The sequence below is a fragment of the Chelonoidis abingdonii genome, chromosome 25, assembly GCF_003597395.2.
Source record: "Chelonoidis abingdonii isolate Lonesome George chromosome 25, CheloAbing_2.0, whole genome shotgun sequence".
NCBI lineage: Eukaryota > Metazoa > Chordata > Testudines > Testudinidae > Chelonoidis > Chelonoidis abingdonii.
This window is the reverse complement of record NC_133793.1, coordinates 5749680-5767085: the sequence shown is the minus strand read 5'-3', so window position 1 is coordinate 5767085 and position 17406 is coordinate 5749680. Positions and strand designations below refer to the sequence as shown.

Here is a 17406-nt window from a genome sequence, read left to right as displayed (position 1 = left end):
ACGGCTCTCGTTCGACTCCAGTCTAAACGGGGGAGAACCGACACTGGCTTGCAGCGTTTGACATCTCAGCTCCAGGGGTGCCTCAAAATCTGGAATCATAGACCAGGGTCCAGCCCGGGCCCCACTTTCCCACTCTCCTCCCCAAAAAGGATACTAGGAATTCTACCGCTAGAAGCCCACAGCACATGCTTCGGGTGAGCCGGTGGCATCTTGCCTCATTAGGCTGTGGCATACATGCCTGATGGCACCCGCTCTGATAAACTGCGCTCTCTGGAAGTGCAGCTGAGCATCACGGTCACGTGACCACTTGTCAAGGCGCAGAGGTTCCTGTGTTCTCCCACACGGCTGTCTCTAGAGAGACTGCATCTCCAGAGAGCGATCGGGGTGCACTGGCTCTGGAGTTTTGATCTGTCATGACGCTGAAAGAGTTAACCCCATCAGCTAATCCAGGACTCGTCCCTCTCCCTGCATCAACACCCATGGTGGATAATTCTGCACCCTGCCTCGGTGACCCCCCAGCTTTTCTGGGGAGAGCAATGGGAATCCAGCCTCTGTAGCAGCAAAAGGCACCTCGACCACCTCTGCTGTGCCTGGTAGCCAGAGGGCTGGCGGGGAAGGTGGTGATGAACAACACCAGGCTACGTACCCAGTTCCTGTGGCAAAGCTGCTCACATCCACGCTGCTCCCAAGCCCAGCTGGGTCATCCAGTGGGCAGGGCCGAATCCTGCTCCCACTTGCCCTCAACAGATACAGAGGCAATTGACCTTCAGAGCCCTGCATACACCACTTCTCTCGGAGGAAACCACTGCTACATAGCAGGGACCACCCTTTCCTCTTCCCCCATAGCACTTGGTCTGTGGTCACCTGCGTGGCGTGGCACGTACCTGAAGGATGGGAGAATGCTGTCATAGTAACACCAAGTGGCGGTCAGGTAGGCTCGTCTCCCGTCTGTCGAATACAGGCGCCAGGCAGCCTGCACCAGAGAGAGAGGGATGGTGTGGTAGACATGGCACAGCTGGTGGTGTCCATAGAGGAGACGGCAGGAACTGGCAGTGCAGAGCGAGGTGCTGTTGGCAGGACCGAGGGGCACTGGCAGGGCCGTGCCAAGGGATGCTAAGGGGTTGGTGGGTGAGTGAATGGGGAGCCCAGGACTGGAATAGTAGTGAATGCTGCAGGGTCAGGCCAGAGGTGGCTGGGCACAGCTGTGCACGTGGGAGCTCGCAGTGCCCCGCTCTGTGATGCAGGATCTAGGTCGGCTGCTGCAGGCAGGAGTTCTCATCCTGGCATCTCATAGCAGCTTTGTCCTGAGCTGCGCTTGGCCCCACAGGCCCTCTGAGGGCATCAAAATTCAGTCCCAGCTCCACCCCACTCCCTTAAACAGACCTCGATGCGGGGATCCAATTCTGCCCGAGCAGCAAACAGCAGCTGCAGGCCGTGAGTCAGCACCTCCTGCTGCCACCTGGAGCCAATTGAGCCACAGACCCCATTCCTGCTGCTGGTGCATCGGGTGCATTAGCAGCCCCTGTCCCTGGACGGTGCAAATGCCTCTGCCCCAGCCGGACGCCCAGGCTGTGGGCTGGGGAACAATCGAACTGGCTCAGATCAGACAGACCAAGCGCAAACCCGGAGGCCTTTTGGGGGTTCTGTGTCTCAGCCAATCGGAGGGCAGCAGAGGAAAGAGTGGGGTGTGGGGGGGAATCCCCTTGGTCATTATAATACTAGAGTTGGACAAATTCCGCTCCCTCCCAGGGGCACTGCGGGGACTGCTAGGAAAGCAGAGCCAGTGGGAAGCTCTCCTGGGGCTTCACTGGGCACGAGTTGGGGACAGCGCAGGACATAGCTGCAGGGCCTCCCAGAGGATTCAGGGGGCCTGGGGCAAAGCAATTTTGGGGGCCCCTTCCATAAAAATAAGTTGCAATACTATAGAATACTATATTCTCATGGGGGCCCTGCAGGGCCTGGGGCAAATTGCCCCACTTTGCCTTGGGGCAAATTGTCCCCCCCCGGGCAGCCCTGCATAGTCCCCGCAGCAGCTCTGCCCGCGCCAGACATGCTGAAGTGAAACTGGCATAGCTGGAGTGGAGAACCAGGCCCCCTGTTCTTCTTACCTGCCCCCCAGGCTAGCCTCTCGCTGAGGCTTTAGGTAACACTCCCAAGAAGCTGGTGCCATTAATTAAGGAGCGATCACAATGGGGAGCCTTACTGGAGACCTCATGGCCTCCCATCTGCACCCACGGCACATCCGCGCCTGATGAATGCCGGGCAGCGATGGGTTATTGGGGCGGGAGCGGGGGGGTTGCGGCGTGTCCCGGTGCTTGCTTTGTATTGCGGGAGGACAGGCAGGTGGGGCCCTTTGTCTCGCCCCGTGCCCAGCTCCATTAATTAACGTCAGGCTTTTTCCTTCCCCGCTGCTGAGATGAAAGGAGGAGCAGGGCTGCATTCAGAGGGCCAAGGAGCTGTGAAAGCCGGGGCCAGCTGATTGGCTGGCAGTTGCAGATAGACAAGGGGCATCGGGGGCTTCCTTTTGTGCGCCTGTTCTCTGAACTGGGGAGATAAGGAGGGATTCTAAAGTTTCACTTCTCTAGCAAGCTGATCTAGACAAGAGGACTGATTTGCCAGGGCTGCTCTCCACAAGGGCGGGGGCTCGGCTACAGGCACGGCAGACCCTCGCCAAGGTACATGTCAGATGTGCTGAAGTGTGCAAATGCAGACGGAGGGGCTCTGGCAGAACTGTGTGCATGGAAAGCCCAAGGCTGGAAGAGCAGGGGGGCTGCAGATTGAGGGGGATCTGCAGAGCCTTACCAGCCGGGGCAGAGAGCGTGGAATGCAGGATTGGGATAGCTGTGGAGCTGCAGACTGGGCTGAGGGGGATCTGCAGAAGTGTGGGGGCTTGGGGCACCAGATTGGGATAGCAGGCAGTGCTGGGCTGAATGCTCAGATTGAGGGGCACTGGTGGAGTTGTGTGTATATGGGGGAGAGGAAGTCGGGAACAGCAGAGGGGCCAGGCCGCATGTGTGGATTGAGGGGCATCCGCAGAGCTGTACTGGGAGAGCTGGGGGCAACCTGCAGACTGAGCTCGAGGGCCATCGGCAGAGCTGTGGAGTGACTCCGGACTGAGGTGGAGGGTGAGGTTTCCCCAGGAAGATGTGCAAGTGTCCCACCGTACCTGGATCAGGTTCGCTGCCGGCGTCCGCCTCTTCTCAAAGTGTTTCTGGCGATGCTGCTCCTGGACTTTCAGGGCAAAGCCGGAGCCCAGAATCCCCTGCAGGAGAAAGGGGCCAGTGTGCATGAAACAAGACCCAGAACCTGCCTGGCCCCATGCGGCAGCTGGACAAACTGCCACGACACAATCTGATCCCCACAGGCCTGCGGGGTCCTAAGGAAGCATCCCTCTGTCACCCCGGCATGAGCACAGACTGCTCAGAGCCCAAACTCGCCAACGCTCCCTGTCTGGCTAGCAGGACGATCCACTCTTTGGGAGGGAGCAAAGAGATCTCCCCCCCATCCGAAGTAGGACTCTGTTGATTCTGCCAGACCATCTCTCCTCCCACAGGGGCCTGGCAGCTCCAGAGATCAGCTGGGAGCCCGCAGTCCCTCGCTGGAGACACTGGGGCAGGGTGGGCTATGGGGTGCCACCGTCCCTGCGGTGCCGTGGTAGGGCATTGCTCTTCTCTTGAGGGAAGGGAGGGAGAGAGACAGAAGGAGGAAAAAAGGGACAAAAAGAGAAAATAGGAAGGAAGAGAGGAAAGAAAAGAAGGAAAGTGAAAAGAAAATGAAGGACGAGAATGACCAATGACATCTCCATGGCAGGGTCTGTTCTGGAGCCTTACCCACCGGGCAGTGACCCTTTAAGGAGCACTGAGGCGGGGAGGGTACTTGCAGCTGTATGCCCTCTCCGGAGCAGCCCCGGCTGCCAGCCTGAGCTCCTAAGGTCCCCGAGGCCTGGCTCCCACTCCCCCTGGCAGCGCCGGGTGTTACCAGGATGCCACAAGAGGCTACTCACGGCAGGCAGAGCGAAGAAGGAGATGCCCAGGAGCGCAAAGCCGGCTGCCAGCACCCTGCCCAGCCACGTATTGGGGGTCTTGTCCCCGTAGCCGATGGTGGTGAGCGTGATCTGCGGGGGGAGAGAACACAGAAAGGCCTTGACGGAGCTCTCCTCGCCCCCCCTCGCCCCCTAGCCCATGCCGCCCCCCCGTGGGAGGGGGGGCTCTGCAGCCACACTTACTGTGCCCCACCAGAGCGAGTCAGCGTAGGTGGCGAACTCCGTGTTGGCGTCTTTCTCAGCCAGGTAGACGAGGAAGGAGGCAAAGATGAGCACCAGGAAGCCGATGTACCAGGCCGTGATTAGCTCCTGCCACGGGCAGACGGGAGGGAAGGGGATGAAAGCCGAGATGGGGAGGAGGGGGGTGAAGGCCCCAATACTCGACACAACTCGATGCAATGTCCCTTCTGCAGAGTGCCCCAGACGCAGCCCCACTCGCTACTGGCAAAGGGCAGAGAGGATCCAATGGCAGGGAGCACTGGAGGGGGGTGGGCAGATTGCCAGCCTGAGCTCCTAGGGACCAGGTACGTGGAGCTGATCCCACCCAGCAGCACTGCAGAGGAGAAGGCTCCTGTGCGCGCGTTGGGGAGGCACAGAGAGGCCGCCGGTGCTAAGTGACTGGAGGAGAACGTTCCGCGTGGTTGACTGGGGTGAGCCCATGGGGGAGAGGGGGGCTGGGTCAGTTTTGAAATGAATGGGGAGACGTAGGAGGTTAACAGGGGAAAAGCAGAAGGATGGCTCAGTGATGAGGGTGCCCTCCTAGGACTAGGGAGACCACTGGGCTCAAGTCTCTACCCTACCATAGATACCCTTGTGCAATCTTGGACAAGTCACTCTGTGCCTCAGTTTCCCCCTTGGGACTATGGGGCTCATAGCCCTGCTGTGAGGTTAAATACATGCAAGCCTATGAGGTGTTCAGATACTAGTAACGGGGGGCATAGAAGGAGCCAGTCCAGACCTTTCTGCACCGTGCGGGGCTAAAGGGGGAGCACTGGACTAGCAGGGGTGCTGGAGGTCAGGGCAGTGGGGAGCCCAGGCCTGGGTAAACCACGGGGCTCTCAGCCAGGATTGAGCGGCAGTGGCAAAGCTGGATGCACCAGTCCATGCTGTGCCCAGCTCTGCCCTGTTTTATCACTGCCCGCCTCCCGTGGCACCGACGCTGAAACCCAGCCCTGTCCCTGGGCCGCACCCTCCTCCAGCTCACCTTGCTGTGGGCATAGACCACTGAGCCCAGGAGCTTCCAGGTGCCCCCCCTGCGGTCCATGCGCACCATCCGCAGGATCTGCAGGAAGCGCATGCTGCGCAGCGCCGAGGTGGCAAAGATGTTCCCCTGCGTGCCGGCAGCAATAACGGCCAGCGAGGCGATGAACACGATGAAATCTGCGACCCAGAGCACAGGGAGATGGGCAAGGAGTTAGCTGGCGAGCAGGGTGGCAGGGACGGGGGTTAGCTGGCTAGCAGGGTGGTAGGGACGGGGGTTAGCTGGCTAGCAGAGGGGCAGGGATGGGGGAGGAGGTAGCTGGCTAGCAGGGTGGCAGGGATGGGGGTTAGCTGGCTAGCAGAGTGGCAGGGACAGGGGAGCGGTTAGCTGGCTAGAAGGTTGGCAGGGATGGGGGGTTAGCTAGCTAGCAGGGTGGCAGGGATAGCAACTCAGAGTTGTGTGTTCAACCCTTGAGGGGGCATTTAGGGATCTGGGGCAAAAATCTGTCTGGGGATTGGTCCTGCTTTGAGCAGGGGGTTGGACTAGATACCTCCTGAGGTCCCTTCCAACCCTGACAGTCTATGATCCCAGCTTTGCCCAGCACAGGATACATCCCAGCCCACCTGCCTAGGAGCTCACATGGGTCTCAACCCCAGAGCATCACATCTGCCAAGGAGACATCCCCCCAGACCACTTCTGAGGCTAGCGGCAGGGGGGGAGTCTATCACTGGTCCCTCCCCCTGCCTATGCCCTGAGATTTCCATTCTCCCCAGACTGCCCTGGCATGACCATTTGCCCTTTGAAAATGAGTCAGCCTCCAAGAGCCCAGACTGCACAGCTGATAATACCCCAGAGTGAGGGGAAAGGCCACTGGGTTCATCAAGAATATCCTCCTTGGCTGGTCCCCTCGCCCTGGTCACTTAGCGTAGGACAGTGCCAGCAGTGATGGTGCCTCGCTCTATTCTCTGGGCTGGAGGAGCTCTCTCCACCAGGCATTTGAGGGAGGGGGACCATCCCGCTGTCCTCTTCAGAAGTTCTCCACTTTTGCATCTCCCTCCCCTTCTGGATGTGACCCTGTGTCCCTCCAATCACATTGATCAAAGCCACCGACCCTTCCCTGCCTGCCCCCGAACAGCGACCAGCACCACCCCTAAGGGGCATGGATGGGGCAGGAATGGGAACCCCCTGCCTCAAGCCCACTTCAAGTTGAAATCTTAAACCCAATCAGGTCCTAGAACCACTGCTCTTCTCTAGAACTCGGCCCAACTCAGACCTGCTGCCAGCTCCCGAAACACTGGGATAAGCCTCAGGAGCCCCAGAGAAAAGACTCCACCCTACTCCCAGCTGGCCCTGTCCAGAGAATTATCCACATCAGGTCCTTCCCCAGATGCGGCCTGGGTTCCAGCCACTCTGAGGTCTCCCCACACCCCATCACTGAGCAGGACACTCATATACAGGGTTTAACTAGGCTGGGGAAAAATGTGGACTTGAACTTGGACTTCCCAAAAGTTCTGGATCCAGTGCCCCTGATGGGGACATTTGGATTCTGCTCTTTCTTGCCTTGCCTTGCCTTCCCCCTCCCCAGCCCGGCCCCCTCACCGCACTCTGATTTGAGGGGGTGGGGTTTGAATTTTGGGGCGCTTTACTCTTAGGGCGGGATTTTCAAGGGAGTCTAAGGCTCCAAAATTCAGCAGAGTCCTGGGCACCTCCATCCTTTTGGGTCCTTCCATAACCCCGGGCATAACCTATTCTGATCCCATCTCCTTTCGGCTTTGCTCCTGAGGGCGCCATGGGGCTGTCTGGCTTGGTAACCGTGAGAGCTTGCAAGGAGTTGGACTAGGGGGCTCTCCTGTGTATCAAGGCTCTGCTGATGTGCCCATCACCATGGCCTCCAAGCGGACCCAAAGAGACCTAGGATGCCCTTCCCATCTCTAGTTCCTTTGATAACCAGGGAGACCTAGAGATGAGTGCAGACAGCAATTCCCTGCGGGGCACCCCTGGGTGCCCCACAGGGAGCATCACAGGGTGCATCGGGTAGCTTTCCTTGCCAACACGTACCTATTACGCAGAAGGGTTTCCTGGCAAAGCGGAACCGCCCCTGCCAGCCCCGGTAACGGCAGCAGCAGCCAGCTGCCCAGATGCGGATGATGTACTCCATGCCGAACACCACAATCATGACAAATTCCTGCCAGGGACGGGGGAGAGAGAGAGAGAGAGAGACTGGGTTGGTTAATCTGGGAGGGCCTGGAGTGCGGCTGCCTGTAAAAGTCTCTGGAACTGTGTGTGAACTTTCATTTGAGTCACGCCTGACGGGGTCAGCTGGCTCCTCACTCCCTTTGCGGAGAGGCATCCTCCAGGTGACCCTGCCCGGCTAGACAAACTCGAACAGACCTTGCAGCCAGAAACAGCAGCCTGCAGAGGGCAGAGAGACCTGGAGACCTGCCTCCTAAATTTAAAATCCCTTCCCATTAATAACTGATCCCTCTCGGTGCTAGGGCCAGCCCTGCCGGCCCCACTGGTCCCATGTTTTGCAGCAAAGACTCTCTCAGGAGGAGGAGGAGGAGGAGGAGGAGGAGGTGGGTGTTTGCTGCAAGGCTTGGTGCTGGATTCAAGTCTTCCCCTGCCCGGGTGGTTCTCAGGCACCCTCAGCACGAGTGTGGACTGAAATCAGCCGTAGAGCATGCAGTTTTTACAGGAACTTCACAGGGTTAATGCTGGATAATGGAGCCATTGAGCAGCGGCGAGATCCTCCTTTTAGAACATCTCTGGCTGGAGGGAGCCGGAAATGTGACCAGAGCAAAACCCCAGATCTGATTGCACAGGGGCCTCGGAGAAACATGATCTGTGGTTCACTCTTCAGCGATAAGTGCTGGCCTCTCGGAGAAAGAGTGTGAATGGGACATGAAAGAATTCCCTAAGCCACTGTGGCTATAGCCCTGGTGTGAGAAGAGGGTGAAACTGGGAGCACCCAGCTAGCTAGGAGATAGGAATAGAGAGGTTTATAAAGTCCCTTCCTTACCAGGGCCCAACCTCAAACCCATGCCAATCAATGCAGAGATTCCCAGGGACTTCACTGGGTTTTGGCTCAGGTCCTTAGGAAACCAGAGCTTCAATGCTGAGCAGCTAAGCAAACCTCTCCACGCTTCCTTGTTCAACGTGAAAGTCAAGGAGACGAGCCAGGAGCCCTCAACTGTGGAGCCTTTCGGAGCCGCCCTGCTCCCCCTGCATGTGCCCAGCTTAAATATATATGGGTAATTTTCCTCCGCTGTCAGCATTGTACTGCTTTGCCTCCTACCTTTTGTACACACCAGCCCCTATTTTGCTTACTAGCAAGAAAGTCACAAGGACCTTCCTAATTTAGTCTCCATCACAGTTAAGAGAAATCCAACGTCAGCTGTTTCTGACAGTTTGGGGGAAAGTTGCTTTTTTTAGGTTTCTTTCCCCCTCCCTTTCCCGTTGTTTTTTTGCATGTCCGTACATTTGGCTATAGGCTTCCCAGACACATTCCACTGGAGCGTCTCCATTTCAAAATCCTCCAGGAGATTGTGCAGCTACACTGTGCTGCTTTTGACTCACTCCTGCAAACATCTCGCAGCAATGAGAGCAGTGGCAGCTTGGCCTAATGGAGGAGGCTGCAGAGTGGGTTCTCTTCAGCTTGAGCCCCAGTTGGGCCACACATCTTGTGCAAACCCATGTCACTTGTAATTCACACGTGCAAGTTACACCAGCAAGGAAAGCCAGGTTTCAAGTGATCAGATAAGAGTGTCCACATGCAAAGCTGAACAAATTTAAAATCATCCCTGGAGCTAAACTGGAGCAATTGCTGCACGTAGGAGAGACCATAGTTCCCCTCCTGTATGCTGACGCTGGCCTCAGTTCACATCCACTCCTAATGGGACATGAAAGAATTCCCTAAGGCATCCTGGCTATAGCCATGGTGTGAAAACTGGGAGCACACGGCTAGTTAGGAGATGAGGTTAGAGAGGTTTATAAAGTCCCCTCCTTACCAGGATGAACAGACATTGGTTGGCTAGTTTCTGATGCTCTGGGATGGTGGAAAACACGGACAGCACCAAGCAGCTGAAGACTAGGAGGAATCTGAAATAACAAATGATTAGATCAGATTAGCAGACATTGATTCATTAGCTTGGCGCTATAGCAGGTGTGGTGAGACAGAGTCCATTCCAGCCCCGGTGCCCACCATAGCTGCCAGCTTCCCATGGCCAGACCTTCTGCTGCTCTGCATTCGTTCTGGGGTGACTGGATACTGCTGAGGCGGGAGGGCATTCTGGCATTTCAGGCAGATGCAAACAGCTGAGCCACCCAACCTAATCACCAGTCCCACATGGGCACCAGCTATCCCAAATGCCCAGCTGGTACCAAGTGTGCCAGAACCAGCTGCATCATCCAGCCAGACTTTGGTAACACCTGCAAGACCAGGGCATCCCGAATTAGACCCAGGACAGCTGAGGCTTATCAAATCACTAGCATGTAGCAGCACCCGCATAAGACTGGCAGGTCTTCGCCTGCCAACAGCATGGCTTCTGGAGCTGAGCACGGGCAAAATCAGCGGGGTGCAATCCAAAATCAGCGGGGTGTAATCCAACGCCTTGATTCTGGTTCAGAACCAACACATTGTTTCTTCCTGCCAGGTGCCCTGCCCAGGACCCGAGGGATCGAGAGACCCAACCCCTCACAGCTGACCCCTGGCCTGGCTTGCTCCAGCTCCAATACATGGCAGCATCATTCTACCTTCTCACCCACAGTAAGGCGCCCGCCAAAGGCACGCGCCACCAGGGCTGGAATAAGGACCTCTAGGACAAGCTACCAAAGCGGTCCCTGTGAACAGCAGCTCCCCCACTCGGGGGGAAGGTGCCGGGGGAAAACAGCAAGGGACAGGTGCTGTAGGTGATTTGGGGCTGGGGGCTGGATACTGGCTCAGAACGGTTCAAGGCTTCACTTCTTTCGTACTACAGGAGGAGGGGAAGGAGGAGGGGATTTCAACCCCAAATGCTAATCTGAGCTGCAAAGTTTTACCATCCTTAGCTAAAATACTGGGCTTGGAAGCTGTCTGGGGCAAGGACTGTCATTTGCTCTGCGTTTGTGCAGCATCGAGCATGGTCCATGGCAGGAGCTGCTAGACACGACGTCAACTGAAGAATAAAATCCTCATTGTACGAGACAGGCATCCCAGGCAGCTGAGGTGGGTGTCTTCCCTTAATTCAAGCTACCATGGAGAACGGGTCCCCCTCAGACCTCCCCTTTGCTTTGATGGGCTCGTTAGCTCTTCAGCGACCCCACCAAGCTGCCTGCCGAACACTGGCCCCAGCAAAACTTCTACAAACCGGCTTGACCTGCAGGGGCCACGCGTGGCCCCGAGATGGCAGCAGAGAGCAGGGGAGCCGGTGGGCCGCACGGGGAAAACAGGAGGCTGCTTCTGAAAGCTACAGCAGATGGACCAAGGGACCCAGGCTGGGGGTTTGGGGTGCTGCTGCTGAGCCCAGAGCGCAAATCAAGGGAGCATTAAGAGATTCCGTGTGGCCTCTTCCGAGGAACCTGGGTGGGGCGCCGAGACATTCTCCAGATGTTCTGTTCTTCCGTAACTCAACTGTGGCTCCTTTTCCAATCTGAAACATGCCCTAGGCAGAGACCCAATGAAGACAGAAGTGGGAAAGACCCGTTCGCTCCCTGAGTCCTTCCTCAGGGCTAGCCCAGAATCATTCCCTGCAACATGTTCTCCAGGCCAAAGAGTCTCAAGGGACAGGGGGGAATTTTCCATCGTTGCCTTCGGGACCCTGCAGCCAGCAGATCTCACTCCTGGGAAGTTTGTAAACTGCATTCAGCCTGGATTTCCCCCTTCGGAACATGCCCCGGCTAGGCCTCCCTGGTCAACATTTCCACCCCCTTCAGACTGTAGCCGGCAGTCCGATGCTCGTGTTCCAACCTATCACCATGGCACCCAGGGGGCTGTGTTTGGGGGGCAAACAAATCTGGTTTCCAAGCAATGACGCGGGGCCAAGTTCAGAGCAGATGTAACCAGCAGCAGGTCCACCAAGGGGAGAAGCACCTAGGTGCGGCCGATGGGCACTAGCAAAACCGGGGGCCTGAAAGGCAGAGAAAGCCTGTGAAATGGACCAACTCAAGTTTGCCATTGCATGGCCCCAGCAGTTCTGCTTTCCCACTCCCGGCTGTGGGGACCAGAGCTCCAAATATCCTGAGCTTTATGCAAGGAGAAGCTCAGCATTTAACACTGGGGTCTGGGGGCCTTTGCATCCTAAATGTGGGATCCTAGCCAGGTGGCACCCTTCAGCTGCCCCTTCGATCTCTATCTGCCTTTCTAGGCATCCTTTGCCCATGGGCTCCTGGGACACACGCTGTCCCTTGAGCGAGGGAGAAAACTTTAGTTGGGGGTGGGGGGGAAGGGACCTGGGTGCCCTCCCTTTCACTGTTTTAAAGCGTAGCTTCTTTCCACTGGAATAACGCTTGGTATTTTCTAGAGCACTAATTTGTGGGGGGAGGGGTGTTTTATGAACATTAATTAAGCTTCACAAACTACCCTGCACTGCAGATAAACATTATCCTGGTTTTACAGAAGGGCTGAGGCATGAGCGGGGAAAGGACTTCCCCAGGATCACACAATGGATCTGCAGCAGAGCACACAACAGAACTGAGCAGTCCTGACTCCCAGCTTCCTGCGCTAACCCCTAGACAACACTCCCTCCCCAGAGCTGGGGCAAACACAGGAGTCTCACCTACCAGCCGCTTTCTCTTACCCCTAGACCACATTCCCATCCCAAACCTGGGGAAAGAACCCAGGAGTCCGGAGTCCCTTGCTGTACCCACTAGACACCACTACCTGTAAACAAAAAGTTCTCCAAAGTAGCTTATGTTTAAAACAAAGACAAATCCCACATCTTTTTAACTTCCTGCAGCCACATTTGCCGTGCACTCACTCACTTTGGATCTTGGGGGTCTCAGGAAGCCGGATCCTGCAGTCCCACACTCTCTGAGCAGCCTAACACAAAACAGCCCAGGGAATCCTCAAGTCATTACCCCAAATGGCAGCCAAGGAAAGCGCTGAGCGCCAACAAAGAATGAAACCAGTCAATAATATTCTGGCTTTGTAAAAGTGCTGGAGTCGGGCCAGTACGTTAATCACAAGAAAGACTTTCCGGCGTCCCCTGGGGAGGGTCCTAAGAACCCCCCTGCACTGTGGCAACATGCTTCTCACGCCATCCCTGGGCAAACGAGAGCGCATGCTGGGGGAGGAGGATGAACCGAGCCCGTAGCAGAGAGGAAGAGAGGGTGTGAGGGGGGCGGCCCTGTGGGCAGAGGGGAGTTAATCTGACCACAACCCTGGGATTCTCCTTTATTGTACAGTCTGGGTCAAAGACAGGCTTGCGTGCATTTGTGTGTAAAACAGTGCACTGAGCAGCATTACTGGGCTGTACAATCCCCTGATTTCCTTGGGGGTCAGGGCAGGGGGAAGCAGAGAGGGCAGCCTGGGGCATGCCCAGGCTTGCAGGTGTGCATGGATAGAATCCCTGGCCATGTTTGGGGGAAGCGCTACTTTGCCTGTCTATCGCTCTGTCACTGGAGGATTCAAAGTGCCGTCTGACCCCAGGTGAGTTTCACAGACCTAGGCGCAGGGAGATGGAGCCGCTTCCCCAGAGTCACAAGGGCCAAGTCAGCTACGGAGCTGGCAACAGAACCCAGGAGTCCTGACGAGCAGGCCTGGTCTCCAACCACTTCCTTCATGAGTAACAGTCTCCTCCCGCGCAGGAGGATGGGGGCGTTTCAGGTGAGGACAGAATTCCCCACGGGAGAGTCAGCGCAGGCAGGCCGAATTACTCCACCCACCTCGAGCCTCTGCCCCCGCATTGGCCTCGCACAGGTGGTTCAGACTCCGTTCAGCCGGCCAAGCCGGGAGCTGATTCTGTGCCTGCAGATCTGGCCTGTGTAGACAGCATTCGCGCACACCGTAGCCATTCACCTGTTGCCTCGTTATGAGCATCTGGGAGTCAAGATGCCTGTGATGGGTGCGAAGGAGAGGCAGAGACGGAAAGCACCTTTCTGCGTTCACCTGCCTGGTCCCTGCAGATGGAATTTCCCAACGTGTTTAACTCCTGTTGGCTTCCGTGAGAGCAGACTGAAGGGCTCATGGGAATCTCCCTCTCAAGTGTTTGGGTTTGGTTGGGTTTCCTCTCCCCCTTATGGAAAAGTCTGTATTAGGCACGACACCAAACAGCTGTCTCTAGAAAGCAGCTGATTGCCAGCAGAAGCCAAGAGAGAAGGAGAGTCTCTCTGTGGGGTTCTGTTAGCACCCCCTATGGAGTGGGATTCTCTAGGACAACGCACTGATAGAAAGGGGAGCGTTTTCGATTCAGGATCATAGGACTTTTCCCTAAGGGCAGGAAGGTGAGGGCATCGGTCCCATATCACAGCCCAGGGGCTGCCAGGAGCCCTGCGGGCTTTTCCTTTCTGGGAAAGATAGGTTAAAAGATGGTGTTTATAAGCCTGAGTTACTGTTATCGGAATGTAGGGTGACCAGACAGCAAATGTGAAAAATCGGGACGGGGTGGGCGGTAATAGGAGCCTTTATAAGAAAAAGATCCTAAAATCGGGACTGTCCCTATAAAATTGGGACATGTGGTCACCCTATTGGAGTGAGTCCAGCAGCAGGTTTTGAGAGAGCTCGCACTGAGCTGGCTCTGCCAGGGGGTTAGATTCAGCTGCGGGCACAGGGCTTCCGGCTTCTGCCCCAATACACCTGCTCCAGTCCACTTGAAAGCACTGCCAGGATCCAAAACTCACCCTGGGGCTCCCTGAGTCTGAAGCCGGCTGCCTCAGATCACTTCTAAAAGAAATGGCTGGGTGAAGAAAGAGAGCGTGAGCCGGAGCAGGAGACAAACACCGAATGCAGGTGGATCCTGCTGAGGGCTAGACCGGCCCTTGCAATCTGCTCCAAGGCAGCTGTGCTAACAGAACAGCAGAGCAGGGGCTGAACTGCAGCAAATAAGCATAATCTGCTGCTCCCTGAGTCCCCTTGCTCCTGCTAGGGGACGCTGGCTAGGCCGGCTCTCTCCCTGGGGCAGCTCACTTCTCCCAGCCCCCTGCCTCACATGCTGGAGGGAATGGGCACGCAGCAGCCCAGCAATAGCCCTTCTAAGGCAGTGTGGCCTAGCGGCAAGAGCACTGCCAGATGTCTAATGGAGGCCTGGGTTCTAGTCTCAGCTATCGCAGGGACCTTGGGAGACTCACGTCCCTGAATCTCAGTTTCCCTATCTGGAGCTAATGGACTGAGGCAAAGTAGCACCAGCCTCCTTGTTATCAGTCTCTCTTCGAAGAGGAGCCAAAACACAACCCATGCCCCTTCTCCCTGTAAAAGCTGGCTGACCCCCCTTAACAGATTACAAGCGGCCAGTGGGGTCGGGGGGTGAGTACTGCTCATGGTCACAGTAGCCTGAATTTTTACACTATCTTTCTTCCTCTGCCTCAAGGCAGAAAAATCCTGCTCCAAAGCAGTCAGTACTACCCAGATAACGGGAACATAAAATTTTACACTTACCAATCATGTATTAACATGCAAGGGTCTTTGTCTGAATGTGTATAAAAGGTTTGTAAAATTTGTGTAAGACAGAGTCTTTTGTACCAAGGTACAGGCTCTCCTTATTCTGCAGAATAAAGCATTTTCCTTATCCCTGTCAGGCTGTTAATTGGCTCTCAGCTAGGCAGACCCAATATTTCGGTAACATCCCTGCACCCCAGACTGACCGAGGACAGGCCATTCCTGGCAGTGAGGACCAGCTCTCCCCTCTGCCTGTGGCTGGTGCTCTAGAGAGAGGCTGGACTGCAAGAAGAGACACATCAAGGGGATCTAACCTCGGTCACACTGCTGCAAGATTGCTTCCTACAGGCTAGTGGTGAGGCTGTCGCTCCATGTTCCCATGCAAACGCTGGCAGTAGTTAAAATGGGGGAAGAGCTGGGTAACCCAGCACAAAAGCTGGAATGAACATTTCACACAGCTCTTTAAATACACACACACACTACTTCCTAAGCAAGGGCCTTCTGTGGCAAGCGAAGGGGGTGGGGGACCAGGAACCAGCCGTGCCTGAGAACACCAGAGCCTCGATCGATCGCAACAGGGCCTGCCAAAGCGCTAGCACAGAAGCACTCACTGCTGCTTGGAGGCTGCTCACCCAGGTGAGCCCTGGGCTCCGTTAAAACGAAAGGGGCTCTGGCACATTTAAAAGAAGAAGAAGAAGAAGAAGAAGAAGAAAAAAAGCCCAGAATCTGGAGACGTAGAGAATGGAACTCTCCAAAAATACATTTTTTCCCCTGATCCAGCAATTCTAAATATGGAAAGTGGAAGGCTCGTGCCACTGGCTCACGTGACCACGTACAAAGGGCCATCAATCTGCAGGAGCGGGGCTTGCGTAACAGCACAAGGCGGTCGACCGAGCTCTCACCTCCCTCCCCACCGGCTTGTCTTGGATCGGGAAGCGCTACCCTGGAGACTGGAGTGTGCGAAGCACAGAAGTGACAGCACTGGTACCGTGGAAGTTGGAAGTTTTGGCCAAAATTCCCCAGGGCCAGATCCCCGGCCAGTGTAAATCCACTGAACTCCGCTGAACAGTCAAGAGAGCTGCATTGGGTTCACATCAGCTGTGGATCTGGTGCCAGCGTCGCTCCGGGGAGGGTGTCCATCTTTCCCTGGTGGCCTCGTTACACCTGATCCTTCTATACTGGCTCCAGAAGAAGGAAAACTTAAAGCCCTGATGAGAACTCACTTGGTGTCCCAGCAAGTGTGTAGATCCAGGCCCCGCGTGCAGCTGACCACTCATGGAGCGAAGCCCTGTGGAAGGGACATGGGAGGGCAATGACTTCCCTCCTCCTCCATTGGCACAACGGGTGTCGTTTTCTCACGCTGGACCCATCGTCCCCATGAGGAGCTGAGTCCCATAGTCCCCAAAACAGGGCCACACTGGTTCTTCCATGAGCTCCTTTGGGATCCCGGCGTCACTATCCACCCAGTGCCGTGCCTCCCCCTGGAACACCAAACCCAGCGGAGGCTCCGGGGACAGCCTGGGAACGGAAATGGTGTAACGCTGCAAACGGCGAGCTCTCTGGGGCGTGGAGCAGCCCTCCCCATAGGACGTACAGCTCTGAGCACGGGAGGGTCTTCTGCACCGTCGGGGTGTCTGGATGCTACTGCAAGCCAAACAACAAATTCATCATAAGAGTAATGGAAACCAGCCACTCTCGGCACGGCACATGGGGCTCGGCACTCGCCCTGTGGGTCATTTAGGGGGCTCCCAACCTACACAGGCTCTTTCCCCACCTTCGGCTGAAATGGCTCCAAAACCAGCTTCCCCGACAAAATAAAAACTCACCAGGACAAATCAGTCAGTCTGCTAAAGATAGCGCCGGGGGGATTGGGTCTCAGCCCCTCTGCAGGGAGGGCAGGGGGAGGGCGGGCTGCCCCTCACTGACATTGAGTCTCTGTAGCATTTCTCGTCTCCTTTTGCTGCTGACTTGGGGCATTAAAGCGAAATCAGCTGTAACGAGTCTCTGTGGCCTGAAACCAAACACAGGCATTTTCTTCAGCAAGCTTGGCTCTAGGAAAAACAAGGGGGATCTTTTCCTTTAGAGCTCCCTGCGTCGCTGCATCAGCAGCACAGATGCCAGCAGCGGGCAGGTCCCCAGCTGGCTACAACACCTTGGGTTTTTGGCCAGATGCTCCCTTCTGCCTGGCCAGAAGGTGGTAGGTAATGGCTTGTACCTCGCTGAGGAAGAGCAGCTAGGGGCGAGGGCACAGAAGAGCAGAAGTGGGGGCGGGCGGCTGGGAATGCAAGGAACGTACCTGGAAGCCGAGCTCCTCCAGCTACGCTCCGTTTTCAGCGAGCGGCACGGGTAGTCTCCTCGAGCCAGATGGGGCTGAGCTTTGTCCATGAGACGGTGGAAGCAAGGAGAACAGCTCCTTCTTTGCAGAACCCTCCTCCCGAAATTCCTGCCTGGCCCGTCGGCATTCAAGCATCAACCTTTCCCCAGGCTCTTTCGGACTTGCAGCAAAATCACCAATCTCCAGAAACCCAACCTTAGTGGAGCTGCATTGACTTCAGCAACAAGGAGGGGTGCATTGAGCTCTCCTCTTTATTGAAG

General features: G+C 56.2%; 1 protein-coding gene across 6 annotated transcripts in view; it reads right to left on the bottom strand.

Moving 5' to 3' along the window:
* Positions 1-17406, bottom strand: part of KCNQ4 (potassium voltage-gated channel subfamily Q member 4) — an 81420-nt gene that overhangs the window by 30710 nt on the left and 33304 nt on the right. For all 6 annotated transcript variants that reach the window (XM_032802683.2, XM_075060728.1, XM_075060729.1 and 3 more), the window contains exons 2-8: positions 9251-9341; positions 7302-7428; positions 5247-5422; positions 4226-4351; positions 4004-4114; positions 3167-3262; positions 885-973 (exon numbers count right to left, since the gene is read on the bottom strand). In XM_032802683.2, the coding sequence (XP_032658574.1) occupies positions 885-973; positions 3167-3262; positions 4004-4114; positions 4226-4351; positions 5247-5422; positions 7302-7428; positions 9251-9341 (816 nt within the window). The remainder of the gene's footprint in view (positions 1-884; positions 974-3166; positions 3263-4003; positions 4115-4225; positions 4352-5246; positions 5423-7301; positions 7429-9250; positions 9342-17406) is intronic.